Source organism: Toxorhynchites rutilus, chromosome 2, assembly GCF_029784135.1.
Source record: "Toxorhynchites rutilus septentrionalis strain SRP chromosome 2, ASM2978413v1, whole genome shotgun sequence".
NCBI classification, from domain to species: domain Eukaryota; kingdom Metazoa; phylum Arthropoda; class Insecta; order Diptera; family Culicidae; genus Toxorhynchites; species Toxorhynchites rutilus.
The window spans coordinates 192,142,983-192,167,033 of NC_073745.1; the positions used below are offsets into that span (position 1 = coordinate 192,142,983).

At 36.5% G+C, this 24,051-nt stretch overlaps 1 protein-coding gene across 2 annotated transcripts in view; it reads left to right on the top strand.

Moving 5' to 3' along the window:
• Positions 1 to 905: 905 nt before the first annotated feature.
• Positions 906 to 24,051, top strand: part of LOC129769352 (uncharacterized) — a 32,946-nt gene continuing 9,800 nt past the window's right edge. Inside the window, exons 1-3 of one of the 2 annotated variants that reach the window (XM_055771569.1) lie at positions 906 to 1,157; positions 1,523 to 1,578; positions 23,797 to 24,001. Coding sequence is in view for 1 of the 2 variants with exons in the window: in XM_055771568.1 (XP_055627543.1) it covers positions 2,217 to 2,293; positions 23,797 to 24,001 (282 nt within the window). In the remaining variant the exon portion in view is untranslated. Of the gene's footprint in view, positions 1,158 to 1,522; positions 2,294 to 23,796; positions 24,002 to 24,051 lie in introns of both variants that reach the window. The other variant, XM_055771568.1, reaches the window with a different exon arrangement.

Below are 24,051 nucleotides of genomic sequence, written 5' to 3' on the forward strand. Positions count from 1 at the left end.
CTGTTGCCGAAGCAATTCTAGTCGAAGCGAAGCTTCTGAGCGTAGAGTTGGTCTTCATTTTTCACCTTCGAAGATTTCGGGCCCTGGTTACGTTATTCGCGTATGCGCTCCTTCGTCTCATGTTCATTACATTACCAGGTTCAATGGTGAATGGCAAGGTATGAGTCCCTCGGCAATGATAAGAGGGACAATAAAACAGTGACAAAAACAAAGTTTGAATAGTTAATTACTTTTTTTCTGGTAAACATGCGGAAAAATAAGTTGGAGATATTATTATGAGAAATTACTAAATTTACCAATTGGAAATTGTAGTCATTTTGCTTGTGAATTGGAGTATTCAGGAGAATTGCTCATTGTTTAAATTCAAAGAAAATCACGAGATGTGAGTGGAATCATTTGTTTAACTATAAGGATTCAACAATGAACTTTATTTTACTTAGAAATTAAAATTACTTCTTCGAGGAAAAAACAAAGTTTTTGGTTGATTTGGATACCGTTTCCTGGGCTCCTAAAAAGAAAGTCGAATAATGGGTGTTATTTTTTTATAGGTTCATAGTAAACCGATAGTTGAACCGATAAGTTTGCAAAATTACACCCAACAAGTGACTGCTTCTGGAGATCAAATCAACATATGGTCACTTAAAAAGATAAAATTTGTAACATTACAGTTATCATCCAAACAAAACAAAACTTTGAAGATAATTCTGCTTTTATGAGCATTTCACTCAACATTGCATAAATTGTAATAATAAATTTGTACATGATAATTCAATCAGTGCAACGAGTGGCGATTCTGTTTTTTTCGTTTACGAATACAGATCTACTCCGCGCATAGCTCCACCTCTGTATGATCATTGACATCGCGTATTGCTGCTTCGAACTTTTGCGTACTATTTGCTTGTCAATCACGAAGGTTGTTTTTGTTGCTCCGTTGTTTTGTGTGCTAAGATTTAGCTAAGCCAATTTGCAGGTGTCACTGATTAAATCTCTATAAGTTTCCAAATAACACCAAGTTCAACGGATCGTGTTCGGAATCGTTTCTTCCCAGAAAACATTCTGCATTTCTGGTATAGTGGGATCATAGTATTATTGTGCAAGAGAAAAGGAATTTCACTCTGTCAAACAGTAAACAGAAACAATTGTGTTAAGTCTACAAGGTGAGGAATGCTTAATGTGTGCATCAATGAATGCCTCAAGTTTCAAACAAATTTAATTGCAAAAATAGAAACTCATAACAATATTTCATTGACATTTGACATGATACTTCGTATTAACGTATAATAAATTCTCAATTTTACAAGAATTTTTGCAAATTATCCGTGTTATGATTTCCCACTGTAAGCTTTTCACTGATATCAAATAGGCGGGTGAACAAACATTCGAAAAAAATATGATCATTATTCAGAGAGCATGAGTTCTACACGCTATAAAACTTAGAATAATTTATCTCTTCATTTTCTACAACGCGCAATGTTCCTCACTGATCATGGACCACTCTGTTTTGTTTCTTTTTCCCACTTAGCTATCCCAAACACGATAGATACGAAATGAGTTCAAACGTTTTTGCTGTACCTCGGCGTAAGTGATTTCAATTTATCAGTACAATTTTAGCCGGTTTTGCAGCAGTATGTAAATTCATACCAGTGGTAACTGAGTACGGTGCGCTAACGTTACGCGAATCATTTGCGATCAGACGTCAGTGCATGTGAGATCGCATTCGTGAATGTTCTCCTAATTAAACGTTGTTTACAAACGATTAAGGATTCAAAAAGTGCGAATTTTAGCAAATTTATACTGGACGACACTTTCCAAATTGTTGTTGATCAGTTAAGAAGCGATAGCTGAAGCAAAAAGGTATATGCGCACATAGTTCTTGAGTAATGACGTGAGGTATGATAAAAATGAAATTGATTGTGCAGTGAACGGTTGTTGATCAAGATATTTAAGTGCTTCAGAGAAGAAAGTTGTGTAATAATGAAGAAAATATTTCTTGGTATTTTGTTGTATTGAGTGTAAGATAAGTGCCCGTTCGATAATATATTTGTTCGATTCGGCACGGGCAAATACGTAATTGAGTACACATCGTCATCACCACCAGCGACAATCAGAAAGAAAGATGTTTCATACATAGGAAGCGAGTGAACCATGCGGTTCGTTGATCAAGTGCGGAGACCAGCAGATAGTGGTGCTAGAGAATATAGTTGACTATAAATATAATGGCATTATTTAATAAACTTTTTTCGACCAACAAGAAGCGGAGCACTAATTCAACTACACAAAAATCTACCTCAGGGTAAGTGCAGCATTTAACTTGAGCATTAAACATGTGGTAAGCGGTAAAAGTATTTGAGATAATTGTTCATTCAGACTGTTGCGCATGGTGCTCGTGTATCTTTTTCGGTCATGTAAACAGATACTCGTTCTACCCATTCGTTTCAGAGCATTCAAATTCATCCGCTTCTTTGATATAGGGAAGTTTTTCCAATTTTAAAATTTAAGCAACATTCGAGACAGTTATCAATCGTTTTAAAACTTGGTTCGTTTAGAATCCAGAATCACAAAACCGGATGTATCCGGGGATTGGTTAAAGGTACAAAACATTCTCGACTGGAGTGACAGCTTGCCAAATCTGGTTGAAACTTCACCGGACCTTTGTGAGCCTTAATAAACGGAGGGTGACGTTCCTACAGGCACTCTTTAATATATATTTTCGAGTCCATTGCACAGCTGCAAATCATTTGGGAAATCAACCTCTTCTCTATTCCGGTCAAGGTTCGCGACCGATAGCACGAAACAGGAGCTAGATCTATGGGAGTGGGGGCAAATTGGTCATGGGGGCAAAGGGGTCTCCTGTATGTTTGGTAGTCTTCTTGTTCTTGAATGGCGTTAACGTTCTATGTGGAACTTTTGCCGTCTCAACGTATGCATTAACTAGCGTCATTTATTAATACTTAGTTGAGATTTCTTAAGCCAAATAACACGCCTTGAATGTATTCCGAGGGGCAAGCTCTAGAATACGCGTGACTAGGAATCTCAACCATGTTCGGGCTCGAACCCGAACACCCGGTATGATAATGTGAGACGCTAACCACTCGGCTTCGGGTGCACTTGTTTGGTAGTATAACGATTGACTATAGATGCCGTATTGCTAGCCACCTTATGTTTGAAAAATGTAATGACTTTTGAGTCACCCTGTACTTCAGTAGAGCTATCGCATGTCAAAATATAAATAAAAACACAAATTACTCTCCCGATAGCCATTCGGCCGTAGTTCTGTGCGCATGGTATCTAAGGAATTTTTTGTAAAATTTAATTTATTCAATCTGATATATTGAACAATTCATCAGTTTGGACGACTGTTCACATATTCTAGAAGAAGTGAACAAATATTTTGCTTAATCCCAGCGATTAATTAGCATAGAAATCACATTGATGTTTGGAGGCAAAGTGGTCATAGGTGAATAACGACATACAATGTTCTGTTTACTAAAGCTGATATACCGCATCAGATTCTGCTCTTTTTTTTCCAAAATATATATTTTTATTAAGGCTCATATGGCGTCAGCCTAACGGGGCCGGGAGTTCAACATTTCGACAATGTTTGCTTACAACTATGTTAGTAATATGTAACCGATTACTCGCTAATTGGTATGTTGCAGTCTTCGATGCTCTGTACGTGTGCCCGACACGGGATACTTCGTATTGGGATGCAGCTGACCATTAATCAGCAACGCCCCCCTAGTCTGTACCCCATATCTAGCGTGGTGCGTCTTTCTCGACTCGAGGAATCCAGGATAGAATGGTCACTAGCCGGCGCAATCATAGATTCTGCTCTTGAAGAGGATCCTTTTGTGGTTTTGACCTTGGATAAATATGCCACTCCAACTAAACCAAGCCGCATTATACGGAACTTTATATGTTTCTTACTACGTTTGTGTATTCATGAGAAAATTCAAATTGAGACTCTAGGTGAATAGGTCGAATATGATATGAACAAATTTGGACGAAAAAAACGCATAAATCTATCCCATTTAGCTTGATATGAGCGAGTGACCACTTTGCCCCCACTAGGTGACCACTTTACCTCCAAGCAATATATAATATATATAATATTCTTCGAGAAACGAGAATTGAAGCAGTATGTGGACGCTGGAAATGGGCATATTTCTTAGGGTGACCACTATGCCCCCACTTCCCCTAATAAAGTTACATTCGTTTTTCATTCCTTCACTTTTTCCCATACAAGTCTCTCCCTCCTTCTCGAAATTCAACCCGCGTTGACGGCATTGAGCTTCGTATTACGAAATGGGGGAGTACTCTATGTAAATGAAAATCACTTTTGATTACAAGTAGTGAAAAAATATCATACAAAAATTGTATCTAAAGATAATTTTATATTATAATGTTAAGATTTGGTGAGAGTATCTGAAAATTCATAGAATATAGTTTAAATTGGGGTCAGAACAATGTACTTCTAGTAGGTAAGTGACCCCAAGAAAAAAAATCATTCAAATTTTAGCAATTTAAAACTGTCTTGGGCCGACTAATCTGATAGAGAATAGTTGGCCTCATTCAAACTAATATCGTATCCAGATGTCGACACCATTCCGCCGTCAACGCGAATATGCTATGCGCGGTACAACTACATAAGGCAGTATATCCCGACGTACACCATAACAGCAGGTCAAACGTATATGAAAAATATGTACATTAGAGTGCCAATGAAAATGGTAAACTCGAATTTTCAAACGGAACTTTCCTAAAAATGTTGATTCCCACGAAAAACTGCCTTGTCATAGGGCTAAATCTTCATTTATTAGTGTCGCACAGCCGTCAAAGTTTAAGCTGTTTTTGAAAACCGAACGTCGAAATCTATGTTGATTTGTACGATAAAATAACCTATGTGAAATATGCATAACGCAATTTCAAGACATTTGGCATCATAATATTTTTTTCGAAAACCCCGATTTCATGTTAAACCAAACCCCTCCTCCTTCCCCTTGGGTGATTTTTTGGTTTTCAAAAAACTCAATGTTGCATAAGATAGTTTTCGTGAGAATCATCATTTCCAAAAAAAGATCCGTTTGAAAAATCGAAGGTCACTTTTTTCCAATGCAGGTTTTTTTTTTATGCGGGGGATGCGTACATCGTACAAGAACCGCGTTAATCTGTTATGGTGTTTCCATTAGCAACATTGTAGGAAATCCACATAAATACTACGCAAAAGACAACAACGCTCGTAACGCTTATTCCGCATATCAGGATGAAAATTGACCATTTGTAGATCGATGAGTTTGTTCTGAAATCGGTCCGAAACTTTCGTCACTGCCAGTCGGAAGGGATTTCAAACCTTGTCAAGTCGGAAGGGATTCCAAACCTTGTCCAAATCGGCGTTCTTTGATATAAGGAAAATATGTTTTAAGTTTAACTTGTTGTAAAAAATCTAGACAAATGCTGTAAAATTTACTTTTTAATGGTCTTCTGTACTGTTTTGTCGTCTGTTCCCTCATCATCACTGAAGAAAGTCTTTTAAACATTGTGAAATTATTCAATTGAACATTACATTTCAAATTTGGAAATGTTTGCCGAGAATCGCAAATTTTACCATATCCAAGAAGGTTTTGTAGCAGTTTTTGCTAATCATTGTCATCTTATAAATAACAAATAAATATGCAATATTCTCATGCACTATTCTCCCCTTTTGATGACCAAATTCCCCACTAGGGGGGAATTCCCCACCGGTTGAAAATCACTGCTCTAGTTGCTCCTTTTAGTCGGAACAATTTGAGGAGCACAAATTGAACCAATCAAAACGAGGCACATAGCGCGTTTGGATAACGTTTGAACATTTCTCAATTATTCAATTGTTTATCCCACGAAAAATAAATATTATTCATTGTGATAGACGCGTAGAAATATTTCCTATCAATTGATGCAAACTTTTTTTGCGATATATTACAAAATGTTGGGGTTATAAGCGTTCTACTTGTTCAGTGTATAGATTTTCATTTTACCCCTATATCTTCCGGTTAGACGTACTCCTACGTCAAAAAAAAATAAATAAAGCGTACAATTTTATTTCAACAATATTTTTGCTTTACTAAGCGATCGATCGTGAGTTCAAATTTCAGGGTCCTCAATTGACCGTCTTTGTGTTGTTATAGAATAACTACGTCCACGCAACAATCATCAGCGATTGAGATTAATTCACGGACGGAGTCCTGGCCTCTCTACATCCATGCAAGTTCTGTTCGAAACTGCTCTGCTCTGCTAGAAACATCGGGCTGTTGTGCTATGAATAACACAACAATGATCATATCAACTGTCTCAACTGTCCGGTCTAACTGTACAATGCACTATGGTCCAGGAGGTGCATTTAAGTGGAAATTAGCATCTAGAGCTCGACAGTGATTCTCTAGACAAAAACTGTCTTCGACAAAGTTGTTACATATAATAGAGTGCTTATTTTTATGTTATCAAAAATAGGGTGACCAAAATTTACGATGAAATAAAAAATCTAACTTTCTTATCTTTATAGATAGAGGTAAACATAGTTCGACAATATTATAGCTCTGGTTATTTTAAGTAACTTTGTGGAACAATATTTCTTTCTATCTCTTCAAATAACCGATATAACGTCTTTTCTCTAGGTTGAGTTAGGGTTACCATGAAAAAAAAGGTTTTTTTGCTCTATCTTTTATATGTAAAATTCTACATCAAAACTGTCTTTGAATGATCTTTAGAGCTTTCCAATCCACGCATTTTACGGTGCATAACTTGTATGTATCTTAATGCTACTCAAAATTATTGATGTTTTTTCCCCGAAAACACGACCTTTTCATTTGCTTGTCGTTCTTTTTGGGGCAAACATAATAAAAAATTATTGATAGCATTTTAAAGAGCACATTTGACTCTACATAAGGTGAAACTTTCAAAAGAGTGTTATTTTTTGTATTTGAGTAAATTAAATTTGAAATTATGAGTTATTGGATATAAATGAACAAGTTGCAATTTTTAAATGCATATAGTAAGCGTAGACTTTAAAGCAGCATCACTTCAGTTCAGTCTTATAGCCACTCAACATGAAGGTTCAAAGAAGACACATTGTTGATTTCCTTTTCCGGTGGACGAAATATAGAAGACGTTATACAATTATTACGAGAAATATTTCTGACTATTTTCTTTTTCTACAATAAAATATATTTATTGTATAAAAAGAAAAGCGGGGACCGACAAATTATCAAATGCTTCCTGAATAGAAACCGTATAAAGAACAACTCGGGGCTCGACGTGTTATTTTTTAGTAATATATTGACATATTTTACTGGCGATGAGTTGATTGATGACATTATTTTACCAAACTTTTGTTGTTCCTATTGTTTTATTCAAATTTATTTTTATAATCTTCCGTATGTACATATTAACCTGTTTTAGTTGTTATAATGGAAATTAAATTCATAGTAATAAATAAAAATCATACAAATAAAAAACTACAAAATCAAATGCTTAGCATTTTCCGGAATCAGCAGATCGGAATACTCTGGTGTTTGCCTATTACTAAGAGATAATACTGGATCCGAAGCTGTTGCGAAGCCCAGTTCTTCAGCAGAAATTTTTTCTGTAATCTCCCGAACACGGTTACGCTTCATCCTTTGGCTCAGCATTTGGCATTTCAGGTACTTTCTGGCACTCTATCTTGGCATTTTTCTCGTAATAATTGTGTAACGTCTTCTATATTTCGTCCACCGAAAACAAAAACAAAAATGTTTCTTCTTTGAACCTCCATGTTGAGTGGCTATAAGACTGAACTGAAGTGATGCTGCTTTAAAGTCTACGCTTACTATATGCATTTAAAATTTGCAACTTGTTCATTTATATGCAAAAACTCATAATTTCAAATTTAATTTACTCAAATACAAGAAATAACACTCTTTTGGAAGTTACACCTTATGTAAAATCAAATGTGCTCTTTAAAATGCCATCAATAATTTTTTATTATGTTTGCCCCAAAAAGAACGACTGGCAAATGAAAAGGTCGTGTTTTCGGGGAAAAACATCAATAACTTTGAGTAGAATTAAGATGCATACAAGTTATGCACCGTAAAATGCGTGGATTGGAAAGCTCTAAAAGTCATTCGAAGACAGTTTTGATGTAAAATTTTACATATAAAAGTTAGAGCAAAAAAACCTTTTTTTCTGGTAACCCTAACTCAACCTAGAGAAAAAGCGCTATATCGGTTATTTGAAGAGATAGAAAGAAATGTTGTTCCACAAAGTTACTTAAAATAACCAGGGCTACAATATTGTCGAACTATGTTTACCTCTATCTATAAAGATAAGAATGTTAGATTTTTCATTTCATCGACAATTTTGGTCACCCTATTTTTGATAACATAAAAATGAGCGCTCTATTATATGTAACAACTTTGTCGAAGACAGTTTTTGTCTAGAGAATCACTGTCGAGCTCTAGATGCTAATTTCCACTTAAATGCATCTCCTGGACCATAGTGCAACGGAAGAACATAAAGAATACTCTTGTGCCTAAATGGCTACTGTGTAACTTACAATTTATATAGATACGACGAAACATGTAACAGCTAAAAATGCTAATGAGCCTAAAGAAATAAACAAGGGGGAAAAAACAATCATTTTTCGCGTGAAAAATACTAAGGTACAGTTACAGTCATCATGGCGAAAAAGTAATGCACACATGCTTGCACCACAGAGAAACTTAACTGGTACACCAGGTCCATTGACCCGAGTGTGGGTTTTTTCGGGTCCTGTTAGTGTGTAATTTAGCTCGACTCTTCCATCTCTAGACGTAATGAATGGATTTAACCTTTTAGCCACATCTCTTACCAAATAATTTGTATGATTCTATTTGTGCGCTCGGTTATATCTATTTTGGTTGACTCTATTTTTGTTTCTTCAGAGGTACTACAAGTAAAATTTGTTAAAAATCAATAAAAAGTGGTAGTACCCAGTGACGGAGGAATCAGGTAATTTATCAATTTTAATATTTCTGTTCTGGAACAGAGGCATGTTTAAACAAAAAACGGAACGACCTTGTTTACGCTCCCAATAGGCTTATAAATCTTGATTTTTTTTCCAAAAATTGGCAAAAATTTGTCAAAAAGAAAATGCCAAATGAAACACAAATTTCTGCATTACTCGAGAGTTAATCAAGCATATGAAACCAAATTTGGCATGTGAAGGCGTTTGAATATGAGAAATGTTTCTATGATGGTATGACACCCCTTCCTCCTAAGAGATGAACCAGTCTACGGCGGAAAGTCTCTATAATAAAGAATAAAAAAACCCCTTCCTCCTCTGAAATGGAGAGGGGGTCCCTTAAAGATAATACACATATTTCAACCAAACATATTCCAACCAAACATAACAATTGAATTTTTTTTTAATGTAATAAAACGCACTCCTATATCTTCTTCTATCTATGTAAATAAAAATGGATCACCGAATGTGTTGATAAAGGCAAAACTCGAGAAAGGAATTGTCCGATTTAGGGCTGTCTTTATTCTATCATATTTTCTGTATCAAACATTTATTCATTGTAACGGATATTATAGTGACGAGTTTTGGTAGAAGTACTAGGAATTTTATAGTAAAAGGTAATTTTAAAGCGTATATTAGGAAATCAATCAATGAACAGTTCTGCGATTGGACCTATGAACGTGCGCTTAGTAAAAAAAACGTGAATGTGATAACGAAAAATAAATTTTGGGCGGGACGAAGTTTGCCGGGTCGGCTAGTCTACTATATATTTTCAAACTATAAGACGAATTTTCATGAATAAGGCAAACTTTTTACATCATAATTTGTCAATTAATACTAAGCAGGAATACTCAGCAAGAATGTCAGAATGCTTTGTAAAATGTAATCGCCTTGAAATATATCCCCGTCTAAATTATTTCACATAGAGCGTTATTTCGGAGAATACAAAGTACTCAATAAAAATAACGCAAATACGTTACGGGGATTTTTTTCAACGGAATGATATCGCTGAGAAGAAACGGATATCGCTATGCAAAATGAATACAACATCCCTAGAAGAAGAAAGACATTCTCAGCTCAGCTGTTAATATTAGCGTATCTTACCGCTATCGAACGGAGGATACGCATTTCCTGATGTACAAACAAAACTCCAAAACCAGTTCTCTTTGTCATCACACAGACGACCCCCTCACAGAGTATGTATACATTCTCGTCGCTTCGTTCGTTATTATTCGAAAATCTCTGCCGAGGCACGAATCGATCAACATCCGTGAATGAAAGTGAATAAGACTTATAGGGCTGCCGCCTTTATGTCTGTTCCAAGTAATTATAAAAAAAATCTTCCGCTGTAAATAAATTAAAGTTGATTACAAAAAAATGCAACCAAGAAACCGTTATGTGTTCGACTAAATTACCGAGAACGTGTAAATGTTTAGTAAGAACATGAGTTTCAAAATATTCATTATGATATCCCAATTTGTTTTCAACGACGTCACGATTGTTGGATATGTTGGTACGCTCCTGCAACTGTTCCGTTCGTTGCGTTAAGAATTTATTTTGAGTCCACCAAACACACATTTGGTAACCCGGTGCGCGAGATCAGCATATTGTGGAATCCACCGCAGTTATTTTCCCGTTGATGCGCGCGAAATCACGTGCTATGGACGTATAAACAGCTTTTTGCACCCCCATATGCCCATGTCCCCTTTATCGCCGAAGGTTCGATTTTATTTTGCTTTTATATTTAGCCCCTTGGTTGCGAATTTAAACGCGCGAAATAAGCTAAAATGTGTGTGTTGAGAGACAGATGTGTGTTGGGTGGAATGGTTCGAAGAAATGTGTAATGTTGCGAGCTGTGTTTGGTTATCATATCGTTGTTTATTAGTAAACGATTTTTTGTCGGTGGTTTCGAAGCAAGGAAAAGCATTTTATACCAACCGTCGCCGAAATACAGATTTGCTGTTACTCTAGGTTTGAAATGTGAACCAATTAATTCGTGGAACAAACCTTTCCATTGAAATCATGTAGTATGCATGCATTTGATCTGCATATCATTTCGAAAACGTATCTCCTTCATCAATGGAACTAACGCTTAGAGAGGAACCAGGCCCTCTCGACATAGTATATAAAATTTCTATAACGCCTTCAATGTATTTTCAATGGTAACCTCAAGAATACGCGTGCACCAGAGTGAGTCGGAAGGAATTTCTTCGTTGAAAAATCCCCCAGCCTGAACACAGGAATTCTCGGATGTTGCCCCCGTTTATGTTGTTGTTATCAAAACCATCTATGAAAATTTCAATTCCTGTCTCGACTGTGAATTATGTATTGGTCGAGTGCGGTCATTAACTGGCTGACAATTGTGAAATTGATTTCAAATAGTTCATGTCGATTAAAAGATGAATTATGACTCCCGTGGGCAGGTAGTCTCCCGTTCAGGACGAGATTTTTTTCTTCAAAAGTAATGCTTTGTTTGAAAAAAATCATAGAAACGTGTCAGAGAAATATATTTTTCCTATATTTGTTTTTTGCAAAATTCAATTTTATTATTCAACATAATTGCCTTCGATGGCGATACAGTGATTATAGCGATCTTGCAACTTTTCGATACCATTTTTATAGTACTACGGTTTTTCCAAAATAGGCTTCAGTTTCGGTAATCACTTCATCATCGGTCTTAAGTTTCTTGCCAGCGAGCATTCTCTTCAGGTCTGCGAACAGAAAATAATTGCTGGGGGCCAGATCTGGAGAATACGGTGGATGCGGAAGCAATTCGAAGCCCAATTCATGCAATTTTGCCATCGGTTTATTGATTTATGATTTTTCCATTTCTTTCACAATAACACAAGTTGCTTCACTCTCAATGCTGTAACTCACGAACCAATCGACCGATTGCTGTAAAATTTTGACATTTACCCATTGAAAGATGGTGATAGTCAAGTAGATTTTTGCAAGAGGCGCCATCTAGACGTCAATCTTATGAACTTTTCAGTCGAGCTGTTAGTCCGAACACACTTCTAAATGCACACAAGTAGTCTCCTGGAAAAAATATTGAATTCAATTCCCTTCTCATTACTTCGGATATTGCTTCAGAATGTATCGTTTTTTCTAAATAACTCTCTAGTAGGAAGTATTGGTGATTCTGAAAATGGCCGATGGTTTTTGTGATTTTATAGAAGCAGCTGAAGATGGTTGATATATGATTTATTCTTGTTCTCGCGAGAACAATGCACAAGCTGGTCTTATGTCGAGATTTGTGTTCCTCGACAATGCACGTAATAAACTCGGTACCTTCTTCTAGACACACTCTCTCGATTTTATATTTGTTCCACCACAACTATTATTTTTGACAATGTATAAATCAACAATGCTTAGGTGTGATTCATTCATACACTAACATTCCCCATCTAATTGTATGAAAGGGTCGATGTTTTGTATGGTTTCGTAGAAGCAGTTAAAGATGGTTGTTCGATGATTCATTATTGTCCACGCGATATCAATACACAAGCTGGCCATACGTCGCCATTTATTTAGTTATGTTAATTCAATCATTGCACTGAATATTCTTCGCGACCGCTATCGCGGCGATTTTTGACGTAGGACTACGTCTTTCATTTCTATACCGGGGTGTAAAATCAAAATTTCGAAAACGAAAGCGTTACGCCGAAGACCGAGATTTTGAGCGTTAATAGCTCCTAAATAACTGAACGAAATGGTATGATAAACACTTCATTCGAAAGATAAAATGTCTACGCGTTATATACTTATTACATTTTGATCCAAAAACTTGTTTCAATAGCTTTAAATTGCTTTCAAAACAGGCTATTGAAATCACCAATCGGTATATAAGCGAGTGCCGCTCGGAAATCCACTCAGTTATAATTGAACAGCGATTGAGGTCCCATCGTAGGAATGAATGATGTTTCCCTAACACAGACTTCAAAATCAAGGAGCCTAGGGAAATCGGCATTGCAAAATGGATACAAGCAGCGGATACTTTGGTACTCGTTTGCGCTTTTGCAAATCGGAATATTTCCCTAACACAGACTTCAAAACCATGCAGTCTGGAGAAACTGGCATTGCAAAAGAGATGCAAGCAGCGAGTACATTTGTACTCGTTCGCGCTTTTACAAATTGGAATGTTTTCCTAACACAAACTTCAAAACCATGGAGTCAGGGGAAATCGGTATTTCAAAATAGATACAAGCAGCGGGTACTTTTTTACTCGTTTGCGTTTCTGAAAATTGGAATGTTTCCCTAACACAGACTTCAAAACCATGGAGCCAAGGGAAATCGGCATTTCAAAATAGATACAAGCAGCGGGTACTTTGGTACTCGTTTGCGTTTTTGCAAATCGGGATGCTTCCCTAACACAGACTTCAAAACCATGAAGTCTGGGAAAATTGGCATTGCAAAAAAGATGGAAGCTACTAGTACTTTTGTACTCGCTTGCGTTTTTTCAAACCGGAATGTGTTTTCCCAACACAGATTCCGAAACCAATAAGTTGGGAAAATCGGCATTCCTGATCTCGACAGTACTTTTTATATCCCTATGCATTTTTATACTCCGGAATGCGTTTTGCTAACACGATCTACAAAAGCGGGTACAAATGCAACGCTTTGGCTGGGTTATTCAAGACTGCATGCCCCTTCATGTCGCCAGCTCACTGAACTTATACGCATACCGTTTGATTAGGCAAAATGTTGATAACTATTTGCTGCGATAATCACTACCATAATGCATGAATTGACCTAAATTGGGATTTGTTTGCAACTGTTTCATTCACATTCATCAATAATTTAATCAACAGCTTTGCGCAGCGGCGATATCGTAAAAAATGAGGGACATTCGAAGTGCGATTATTGCTAATTGAAAAAACACAAATGATTACTAAGCCAACGGCAGTCCTACGTCAACCTTGCGGTTATATCATAGGTATAACCCATCCATAGTTTTCTTCGCAGTTGACACACTCTCGGTCACAGAATTTTTTCCATCAACATCATTATTCTACATTTTTAACAACTTCAATTTCAATGTAAACAATAAATGACAGGTATATTAATCCATGCTTTGTTCAGCCGGGTGCTATGATTGATGCTAGGATCGTTAGCAAAATCTCAAGCAGAACTGTCAGTTCATATGAAAACAAGGGGAAAATGTCAGTGGGATACCCGATATGTTGGCTCCTGTCAGTTCAATGGGAGTTCTCTAAAGACGTCACCCGGCTGGCTTTGTTCATGTAATGGGGGAAAAGCAAAAAAAAATTTAAAAATCTTCACAACGCCGAACAACGCGTGTGTATCTCACAGGAGATGTTACATACCTGTTTTTTTGCTTTGGTTCGATATTTTTTAATATTTTTGACAACGCATGAAAGCAGCGATGATGTGTAAGTAATGCAAACACACAGAAGCATTCTCCACCAGACGGTATTAAAATCGATGTGATACTCCCATCGAACAAAATTGCATCGTTGTTTGCGTTCTACCGTTGTCTACTCGTTAGCTGGATTGAGACTGTTGGGTTTGAAGTTGAAATAGCGAATGGCGGAGCTTAGATCGCAATATTTATTTTCTTCACCTTGTCCATAGTCGCATTTCAAGCATGTAGGAACTTGATTTTTATAATTGAGGGGCTTAGAATGAAAGGGGTGTATGTGATTTGATAGATTTCTCTACATCGACTCTCTCTCTTGTATTTGACAATGTGGAAGATAGGACAGCACCTAATCTATCGGATTCTAGCAAACTTAAATTGGAACGTTTTTGCAATTGAGTTGTGAACTAAAGAAAAAGTTGATGAAGAGAAATCGATCAAGTCACTTACACCCCTTACATTCTAAGCCCCTCAAAATTGAAAAAAAAAATTAATGGTAATGGTAATGATTCCAATTTTCATCAATTTAAATCGTTCATGGATTCGGGAATCATAATATATATATGCTATCTGAACCTCAGGATAAAATTAGATAATCATGAATTAAAACTAAATAAGATGAATCTATTTTACGATTCGATTAATATTTAAATCATTAAAATTGGTTCGTAATGAAAATAGTTCATTAATATAACTAACGTTAACTGTTGCGTGCGCCTCTTACGCGACGCCAAATCTACTATTGTATCGTAATAAATGAGAGACCTATTATTAGAAGACTATGTCTAACGGAGTGAAGTTGACAACATATGGAAACGTCAACTAATAGGAAGAGAAAAAAGATACATTTCTAGATTATTCCTGAAGTAGTAGTGAAGTGAAAATCATTTGAATTTAAAATTTAGTGCATTTCATTTGAATTTGCGAACAACAGAATTTACTGATGATAAGACTTCGAATTGGTAGATCAGGTATGAATTTATGAATTAAATGATCTCGATAATTTACTGACGTATCATCAATTGTAGTAAATTGAATTTAAATACAAGTTGTTCCGAGCGTCAGTTTGCGGACCTGAAATGATATAAATTAAATATTGAAATTCGATAAACAAAAAAGGTGAAAGTAATTCAAATTAATACAAAACGAATTATTCAAACGATTATAGAAAATTAATTCATACAGGCTTAGTAGGATATAGAACAGGAATATTCCCGATCCGGGTAAAACTAACGAGTAACCACGAAACGTAAGAAAATTATGTTTTATTAAAACTTAATATGGATTGTAAAAAATTACAGGAAATTTAAACCGTGCGATTTAAAATTATCGTGTTTAAAATTCAGAGAATTGTTTACCCTCGTTTGCTAGAGCAATATTAACCATATTTCATAAAAATGTAACCGTTTTCTGATTTGGAATCTTTACTGAAAGACGTAGTCCTACGTCGAAAATCATAGAAAAAATGTCACTGGAAGTATTGCCTATCACTGGTTCCACTTTTCCCATTGAATTTCAACATTAAACATTTGTCAAATGAAATAATTTACAACTATGATGTACTCAGCTATCTTTTATGGTACTTTGATACTTTCGGCATGATTTTGCGTGGCGTGTGAGGTGAGATTACCATTGTCACACGATTCCACCAGGCGTATGACGTGAGAAATATCACTTGAATGAACTCTCGCCGTATTCTCGCTTTCAAATCTACGTGACGATTGTCACATGAACTGGGATTTCTAGGTGACAATCGTCGATATGTATTGAGGTGTCGACAGCGCATAAAAGCAAATGAAAAACGGAAATAGTAAGCGTCGTTTTGGTCTAAAAGAATCAATAGCAATAGTATTATATGTATCAATAAAATCAATTTATCTTCAATTTTAACAATGCGAATGGCGCATTGCAAATAGTGAAAGCGGTAGTGAATCTGTTATCCCTCGATCGGACGAAAAAGCAACACCGCTCTTTCATCTGAATGTCTTCCAGATACAGTAGAACCTCGAGTATTCGCGGAATTGATTGGTAAGATATGTTATGTTATCCATACGGAAATCAATAAGTTATTTATTTGTAAGGTTGTGTACATCAATGGTCAGACAAAGTGAAGGCCATGACCAATACAAAAAAGCAAGAATCAACCATCCGCTGGCAACTTTCGGGAAGGCCTATACTATGAAACTCGTTTTGCGGATAATCCGTATCACGAAAAAAATCCGGAAAAATGCTACTATTCATTTATTTATTGAATAGAGAAAGTGAAAAGTTCACTGAATTACGTTTAGAGTTTTTAGATTCACAGTACGCGTTTGTTGACAGAATAAGTTCATTTGTTTACATCATGGCGTCACCGAAACAAGCACGTCTCGAATCGATCCTGCACACTCGGGATGAAAATCTGCTCATGAGCTGGCAGAACTGGTCTGGAAATATTTGGAAAACGTCTGACCATCGACAGGTAACTCGGAGCACTGGTAAAATACGAAGTGTATAGTTATGACTTTACGGATTTCTTAAATTCGTTGAATGTTGTGCTGTTGGCATTATATTGAAGTTGACAGCACCTGAAAGGCGCGTACTTGGGTGGAACGGTATACCGCCAATATCGTGCAGTTGCTGCCCAAGCTCCAACGCCGGGCACATATCGTCAAGCGGAACCTGAAGAAAAGGTTCAGTACAGTGCAGTTTAAGGTAAACGAACGTTTTGAGACGAACAAAGTGGGTGACCGTATCTGATGGCAAGAGTTCAACGATAAGCCCGGCAATTTGGTTTGGTTCTGTATTCTACAGAAGTTGAACCCAAAAATATTTTTTTTTATTTTATAATATTTTTTCATCAATTTACACACATTCTTGTTTTATAAAAGTTTGATCGCAACACCCTTTTTGATTAAAATGCATACATCAGAGATAAATCTTCATATTTTAATTTGAATTAAAATTCGATGTAAATGTTATGTGAGGTTTCAGAGAGCCGGTGATAATTTGAATGTACATCGAAATTTGGACAAGCTTCCCGGTAGCACGTACTCATGTTATCGACCCTCGTCCCCCCACGTGCTGTTGGTGACTCGTCAATCGTTACAGAGGGAGCGAACGTTGCTCGAAAGCAGCTGATGTTAGGTTCAAGTGGGATGCGCTTACTATGAACTAAATGACTCCTCATTGTTGATTCGGTTTCACTCATGAGAAAAAAAAACAAAATCTATCAATGAATGGTCGTCTTGCGTTGCTTGCGGGGTTGGTCAAAACTAAAACCAACGTCATTAAATTTTAACGTATGTTTCGACGCCCTTCGTGGCAATCAGTTACAAGCTTCGCTAAAATTAGCAAATCTTGTAAATGAGCAACCAACGCGTGCTGTGCTTCAAACCAGTTGAAAGATACTTTGTATCGCGCCGAAATCGCCGAGCTGATAATACAACGTCAACTTTCCGTAAACATTTCGGCTCTTACGTTTTGCGAAAGCATGTGACTCTTGTCTCGAGTGTTTAGGGGGCGGAACCATTACCTTGCGCAAAATGGGGGAGACTCTAGTGCGATATAGATATATTCTGTTCCCTTTGATGGTATTTACATGGCTGTTGGCGGATTCGTCACCAGACATGAGAATTTCATTTTCACGATACACATAACGTGGTTAGGGTGAAATAGTCTTGTGATATATCTCTGACGCGTAGTGGACTTTTCGATGTGAAGCATTACGCGAAAAACCGTGTTCTGCAGTGTTTTTCTGCTGCTGCAATGGGATGTTTATTTTTGCTTTTGGACTGAACATTTCCGCTGTTTGTGCAAAGAACGCATCTTTGTTTATTTGTTTATTGGATTATAGGCTGTAAGCCCGTTACCCTTCTTAAAATTAACATGAAAACATAAAATACACATTTAAAACATATTTACATTTAGTTGGTTCCTTAAAAATATTCTTAATTTCCTTCGAATCTCTTCTGTTGTCATACTCACAGAAACCACATCTTGTAGCACGATAAACTCACGCATGAATCTAGTTGTCGGTTCGTGCTGTGTGTAGTTCCTGTATCTAAGGGGTGGATTAAACACCCTCCGGCGACGAAGTGAACTAGGGCTGGTATTAAAGCAGATCCGGTTGTAGAGACACGGACTTATTTGATTATGAAAAATCTGAGTGGATGATCAATATACAAAAATATAATAGTTTTATAGACGTTTTTAGGTTATCAATTTTAATTATAAGAACATCACTGAACAGTTCATTATTAGGTTTTAGTTGAATGAGACATTATAAAACATTCCAAAAATTCAAACGAACACGAATAGTTTTTTTTATTTATAACTAATAGCAATATCTCTTGACTCGATTCAATGACGATGACGATTCTTTTTATATTATAATAAAAATAATAATTCATATTTATGTGTTCGGATTATCACATCGATTTATTCAATCACCTTCTGTTTAATATGTTATTTTGTCGCTTATGTAGTAAATATACAACTGTATCATTGTGACATTTTTAGACAATAGTTCCACTACAACATATTGAATATCGCCGAACATTAGGCTATTCCGCATTATTTGGTAAAAAATACTTCAAGATTTATCAAAAGAACGCATAAAGCCGAATAAAAACACAAACTTATTTTACATTTTACTTGAAAATTTATCGAGCACCTCTCGTGTTTGGGTTGAGATTCTTGTTTATCACATTGGATAATAATTTAAAATGCATCGAAATTTTATAAATATCTCTTCAGTGGAATATTTTGATGATCCTGGAAGGGGTCGCTGGTTTGCGTGGTTTTGTAGATTCAGTTGAAGATGAAGATTCATTATCATAACTTTCATGGTTTCAACATTGAGTCACGGACTTTTCCGTTTTCCACATTTCGTTCAAACGAAAACAGATATGCAGTATTACCAAAATATAGAGTAATTCCAAGCCAAAACAGACGTTTTGTCGCGACCCTGTACCATTTTTTTTTATTTAGAACTACAACTTTCAGTTAGGGTGCCAAATCAGAAACGATTTTATGAAGTACCAATCGAATTATCAAATTAAAAATTATCACAATAAATATTCTAAGATATGTTTGATGTATACATGTATACATTGTGAATCTCTAATCCTCACAGGTTTCGAATTAATGAAAATTGGAAGCATTTATTTTCCTGATGTTGAGAAGTTTTATCGGGGCTCTGGAAGCCCTATCCCAAATAAAACAAATTGAGCGTAGGCCGCATAAACAGGGCTCGCGCTCAGGAGGCTCACGTATTGTTTACTGTTTGGAGTCATATACGTTCAACATTTGATTACGCTTGCCAATGTTGCCAATAATTTCCTTTGGCAAGCGATGTTTGGATACCCATCCGGAAGCTTTCTTGGCGATTTGCAATTAAGATCACTGCTGAAGGATGGCGCGGAGCACTTTTTTTTATTTCAGGTTATGATTTCCATGCTCATAATTTTCTATGGTGGCTACAAAAAGATGGCCGCATAGGACCCACTGGGTTTTAGAGAGATTTTTCACGATGCATAGGAAACATGGAAGAAAAAGCAAACAGTGGTATAATTTTGTTCGATGGCGACCCGGTGTCCGATCGGCTTTCATGCCGTCTGACGAGAGTGCTCCTATATGTGTACATGACATGCACATTTTGTTGTTTTATGCGTTACTAAATGAAAATTGAAATGGTTAAGAAATAAAGAACACCTTGGTTTTGATGGCTGTGTTAGGGAACAGATTTCGGTGGGAACAAAAGTTCTCGCAACTTACATGTATTTGCAATGGCAGGCACCTTGGTTTTGATGGCTGTGTTAGGGAAACCGTAAATCGGGCTAATCAAAACGGGGCAGTTAGGGGCGTTTAGATAGCGCTTGACATTTTACAGTTATTCAATTGCTTATCTAAGGAAGTTATAAGTTATAAGCATTCGAATTAAGCATTTAATTTTTTCCAGCATGTTCTGTGTTTAGGTTTTCATTTAACCTCCCATATATACGTAGTCCCACGTCAAAATACAAACAACTTCAACAATATTGATTCTTCTAACAAAGCCGAATAATGTCTGAAAGGTTATTATCCGATCTCTGGTAGAAAGCAACCATAGTTGCGTTTTTGAACAAATCGACATATTTTTTTCTCTTTATACTCAACATACGGTACAGATTGATAAAAAGACGGGAAAATGAGGAATGGTCGAAAAAACGGTACCTAGTAATGTTTCCAAGAATGTTTATTTTAGATACTTTCATACCATTGATAAATATTCTAGCTTTTGCGTGTTGCGGGACATGCAGCTCAAATGTTACCACTCCTCAGATGGTTGGTCGGCGAGGTAAGGAAACAAGAGGAGAATAAGCTTAAGGAAACCATCCAACCTTTAGACGGAGTGTTGCATCAGTTTACCGGTCAAAGGTATTCCAGATTGTCACCAATGCTGTGGATGATAGGTTGCTGGGACCGAAATTGATTGTTTTTGTTACGACAGCATCGACAGTTAAATTGTTTACGCATGAATATCAGACAGAGGCACCGATGGTTCCTTTCCTTTTCGATGACCTTACCGGACTTGTCAGAGCTGTTATGGAAAAAATGAAGTCCGAAAGACTGAAAGTGGAATCCGAATTACTTGTTGAACTTGAACTCACAAAAATCAATCTATCTGGAAGTATTGAAATCAGATTTGTAACGAAATTCGCAATCAAAGCAGCAAGGGACTCCACCAAAGTTTCCTATAAAGATGTCCTAATATTTCGTACGGCGTGAAATAATCAAGTACGGGTTATTACTTTAAATAAAAAGCTGAACAAATCCACATACCCACATACCCATATACCCAGTATGAATGCTTAATTTTTTATTCTGATTGTTCAGGCATGCGGATGAGATTTGATTAAAGTAACTTAATTACTGAATCTGACTTCCATCGAATGAATTGTAGAATTCCGATAGCATAGAAGAGTCGCATTTTTTTGCAACTCAGGTACTGATCATATAAAGTATCCGAAAGTTAGTGATCAATGATCAATGAGGTTCTGGTAATTTATTCTTATAAATTCCCCTTTCTGAATTCTGAGTAAGTAAAGGTGGGGTGGATCTGATACAATTTAAAGCGCTCCAGATTCTAGGTGCATTTATTCCAGAAACAATCCCGTCCGTATCTCCTGAACCTTGCATCCAATCCAAAATCTGTGGCTGAGAAACACACCGTCCAATTTTGTGTCACATGCGGGGCTTGGAAACAATAAAGTAAAAATATTTTCGCAATTCGGGTTTCGAAAATCTATTTTTAACTAACGTCACAATATAATTTTTTTTCATTTTTAAGAGTAAGGAATTTTGTTTATTGAAATTTTCTACTAAAGAGTTATTTCTTGAATCAAGATGCATTCTAAAATAATACCTGAAAAGCGGGTTATTCGATGAAGGATCCTATATTTACTCCTTGGCTGACCTCAAGTATCAACTTGCTGCGCACCACATCCTTGTATGATACGATCGACTGAAAACAACTATGGAGAATCTTGCGGTACTCGTTCCAGCTATCGAAAACGTCTGATATTTATTGTTCTTTTCAGAAAAATATTGCACAAATATTGCAAAAAGTTCGGGTTCTCGGTTGGTCAACCTACGCCGCCATCTCATTCCACGATGCTTCATGTCTGCAGCATCCCGAGTTAGTTTGACGCCCTTCTTCAATTTCTACTCGACAACATTTTTCGATTGTGCGGAATTGAGGGCAATTGGATTGATATGTTTTTCAATGTAATCGACCCCATTGTAACGGTACGACTGAAGTATCTCTCGACCGTAGTGGTAGTTTGACAAAGTTGGTCAAAACTTCACTGGACCTTTGCGTTGAGGACGGAAGGAGACGTTTCCGCAGGTATTCTTCCCTATACATTTTCGAGTTCATTTCTTGTTTGCGACGAGAACCTTGGTTTTCTGTCCACAGCTCTAGCTTCTGGCATTGAAAAGACCAATTCAGAATACCTTGGTCAACTCTCATTTTGTTTCAAATAATCGTAGTTTGCGAGGAGTGTTGGTATCGTTCATTTATTCGATGAAAACGTCGACCGACGCGTATCCGAAGTTCCAAAAGATAACAGAGGTGCTGCTCTAAGTGATAATATGTGCGAGCACTGCGAGTGAAGTCTCAGATAAAAAAAGTGATTCAATGACATGAAAATGCTTAGCCTCACGTTGCCCAACCTGTTAAAACCTTCTTGGAAGCACGCGAATATGAAATCCTACCCACCCGCTATATTCCCCAGATTCGTCCGATTATCACTTGTTCCGTTCGATGACACATGGTCAGGCTGATCAACAGCTCCACTGATATGAAGACTGTTTGATTCGTGGATTTTTTTTGGATTGCTCGGCCAGAATGATGGAAAATAGTTATAGTTAGCGATGGGCAACATTCTGAATTATTTATTTGCAACCTTTTTTTTCTCACAATAATGTTGCATTTTAAATAAAATAACATCGAGAACTTAGTTGCGCACTCAATAAAAAAAATCAACAAAAAAAATTATTCTTTCGATGCATACACTGCCGTTCTACGCATAGTTGTCCCATGTCCCAAAATCAGTAACTGAGAATAACGCATTAAAAGTTTTCTAGCATATTTGTCTATCGGTTTGGCAATACACTGGTTTTCTTATAAGCAGAAAACAATTGTTTAATGTAATTTGAAAAAATCCCCTCATTTGAATCAATCAATCCTGGTTACGGGCTTAAAAATTCATAGTGGGACACAGTTATGCCTAGAATATCAACATGGGACAAACGAACTTGATGTTGTTTTTTGAAATACTGGGAACAAACAATAAGTTTTTTTTGTGTTTTTCCGAAAGATTATGCAAAAACATCGTTTTATGCAGAAGGGAGTGATCTGTAATTCTTGGCAGAATATAAATCTCATTGTTATTAGGCATTCACAAACAAGGTGCACACGTTTTCTGTTTTCAGCTGTTTGAGAATTAGTTCGTTCTTCCAAACCAGAAATGAGTACATTAGCCCTGCTGAAGGCGTGACATAAAATTCTTGTACTTGAACCGATTTATTTGATATGGATCTACAAAAAATATACAGTGGGACAGTTATGAATAGAATATCATCAGGGAACAATTGAGCTTGATTTTGTTTTTTAAAAGCTGGGAACAAACTATAGTTTTTTTTGTGTTTTTCCGGAAGACTAGGCATAAAAACATCGTTTTATGGAGAAAAGTGAAAATTGTCAAAAAATTCACATGGGATAACTATGCTTAGAACGGCAGTAAATTTCCTCGTATTTTCAGGAATTGTGTGCATTTTTAAGATTGGTGATAATTTACTCGACGTAAAATATAATTAGATAGTATTTTCTATTCAAGGATTCTTATTTAATACACATTTTGTCCCGTCTCGTTTGCAGACTATTTCCATTTACGGTCGACCAAGTGCGTGTTATTCTTTTTCGTGAGTGCGACATCAGAGGACGGAAGCTTTTGTTTGATTCTAGCGCAGTGGAAAAAATTCCAGACCTACCTCCAACATCTCCATCGCCATCCAATGACTCCACAAATTACAAATCGATACCACATATCCAGAAATGTGACCACTGCAAAGCATTGTATCAGGTTAGTTAACGCCGTCGAAACGTTCGTATAATTGATGCTAAAATTTTTTT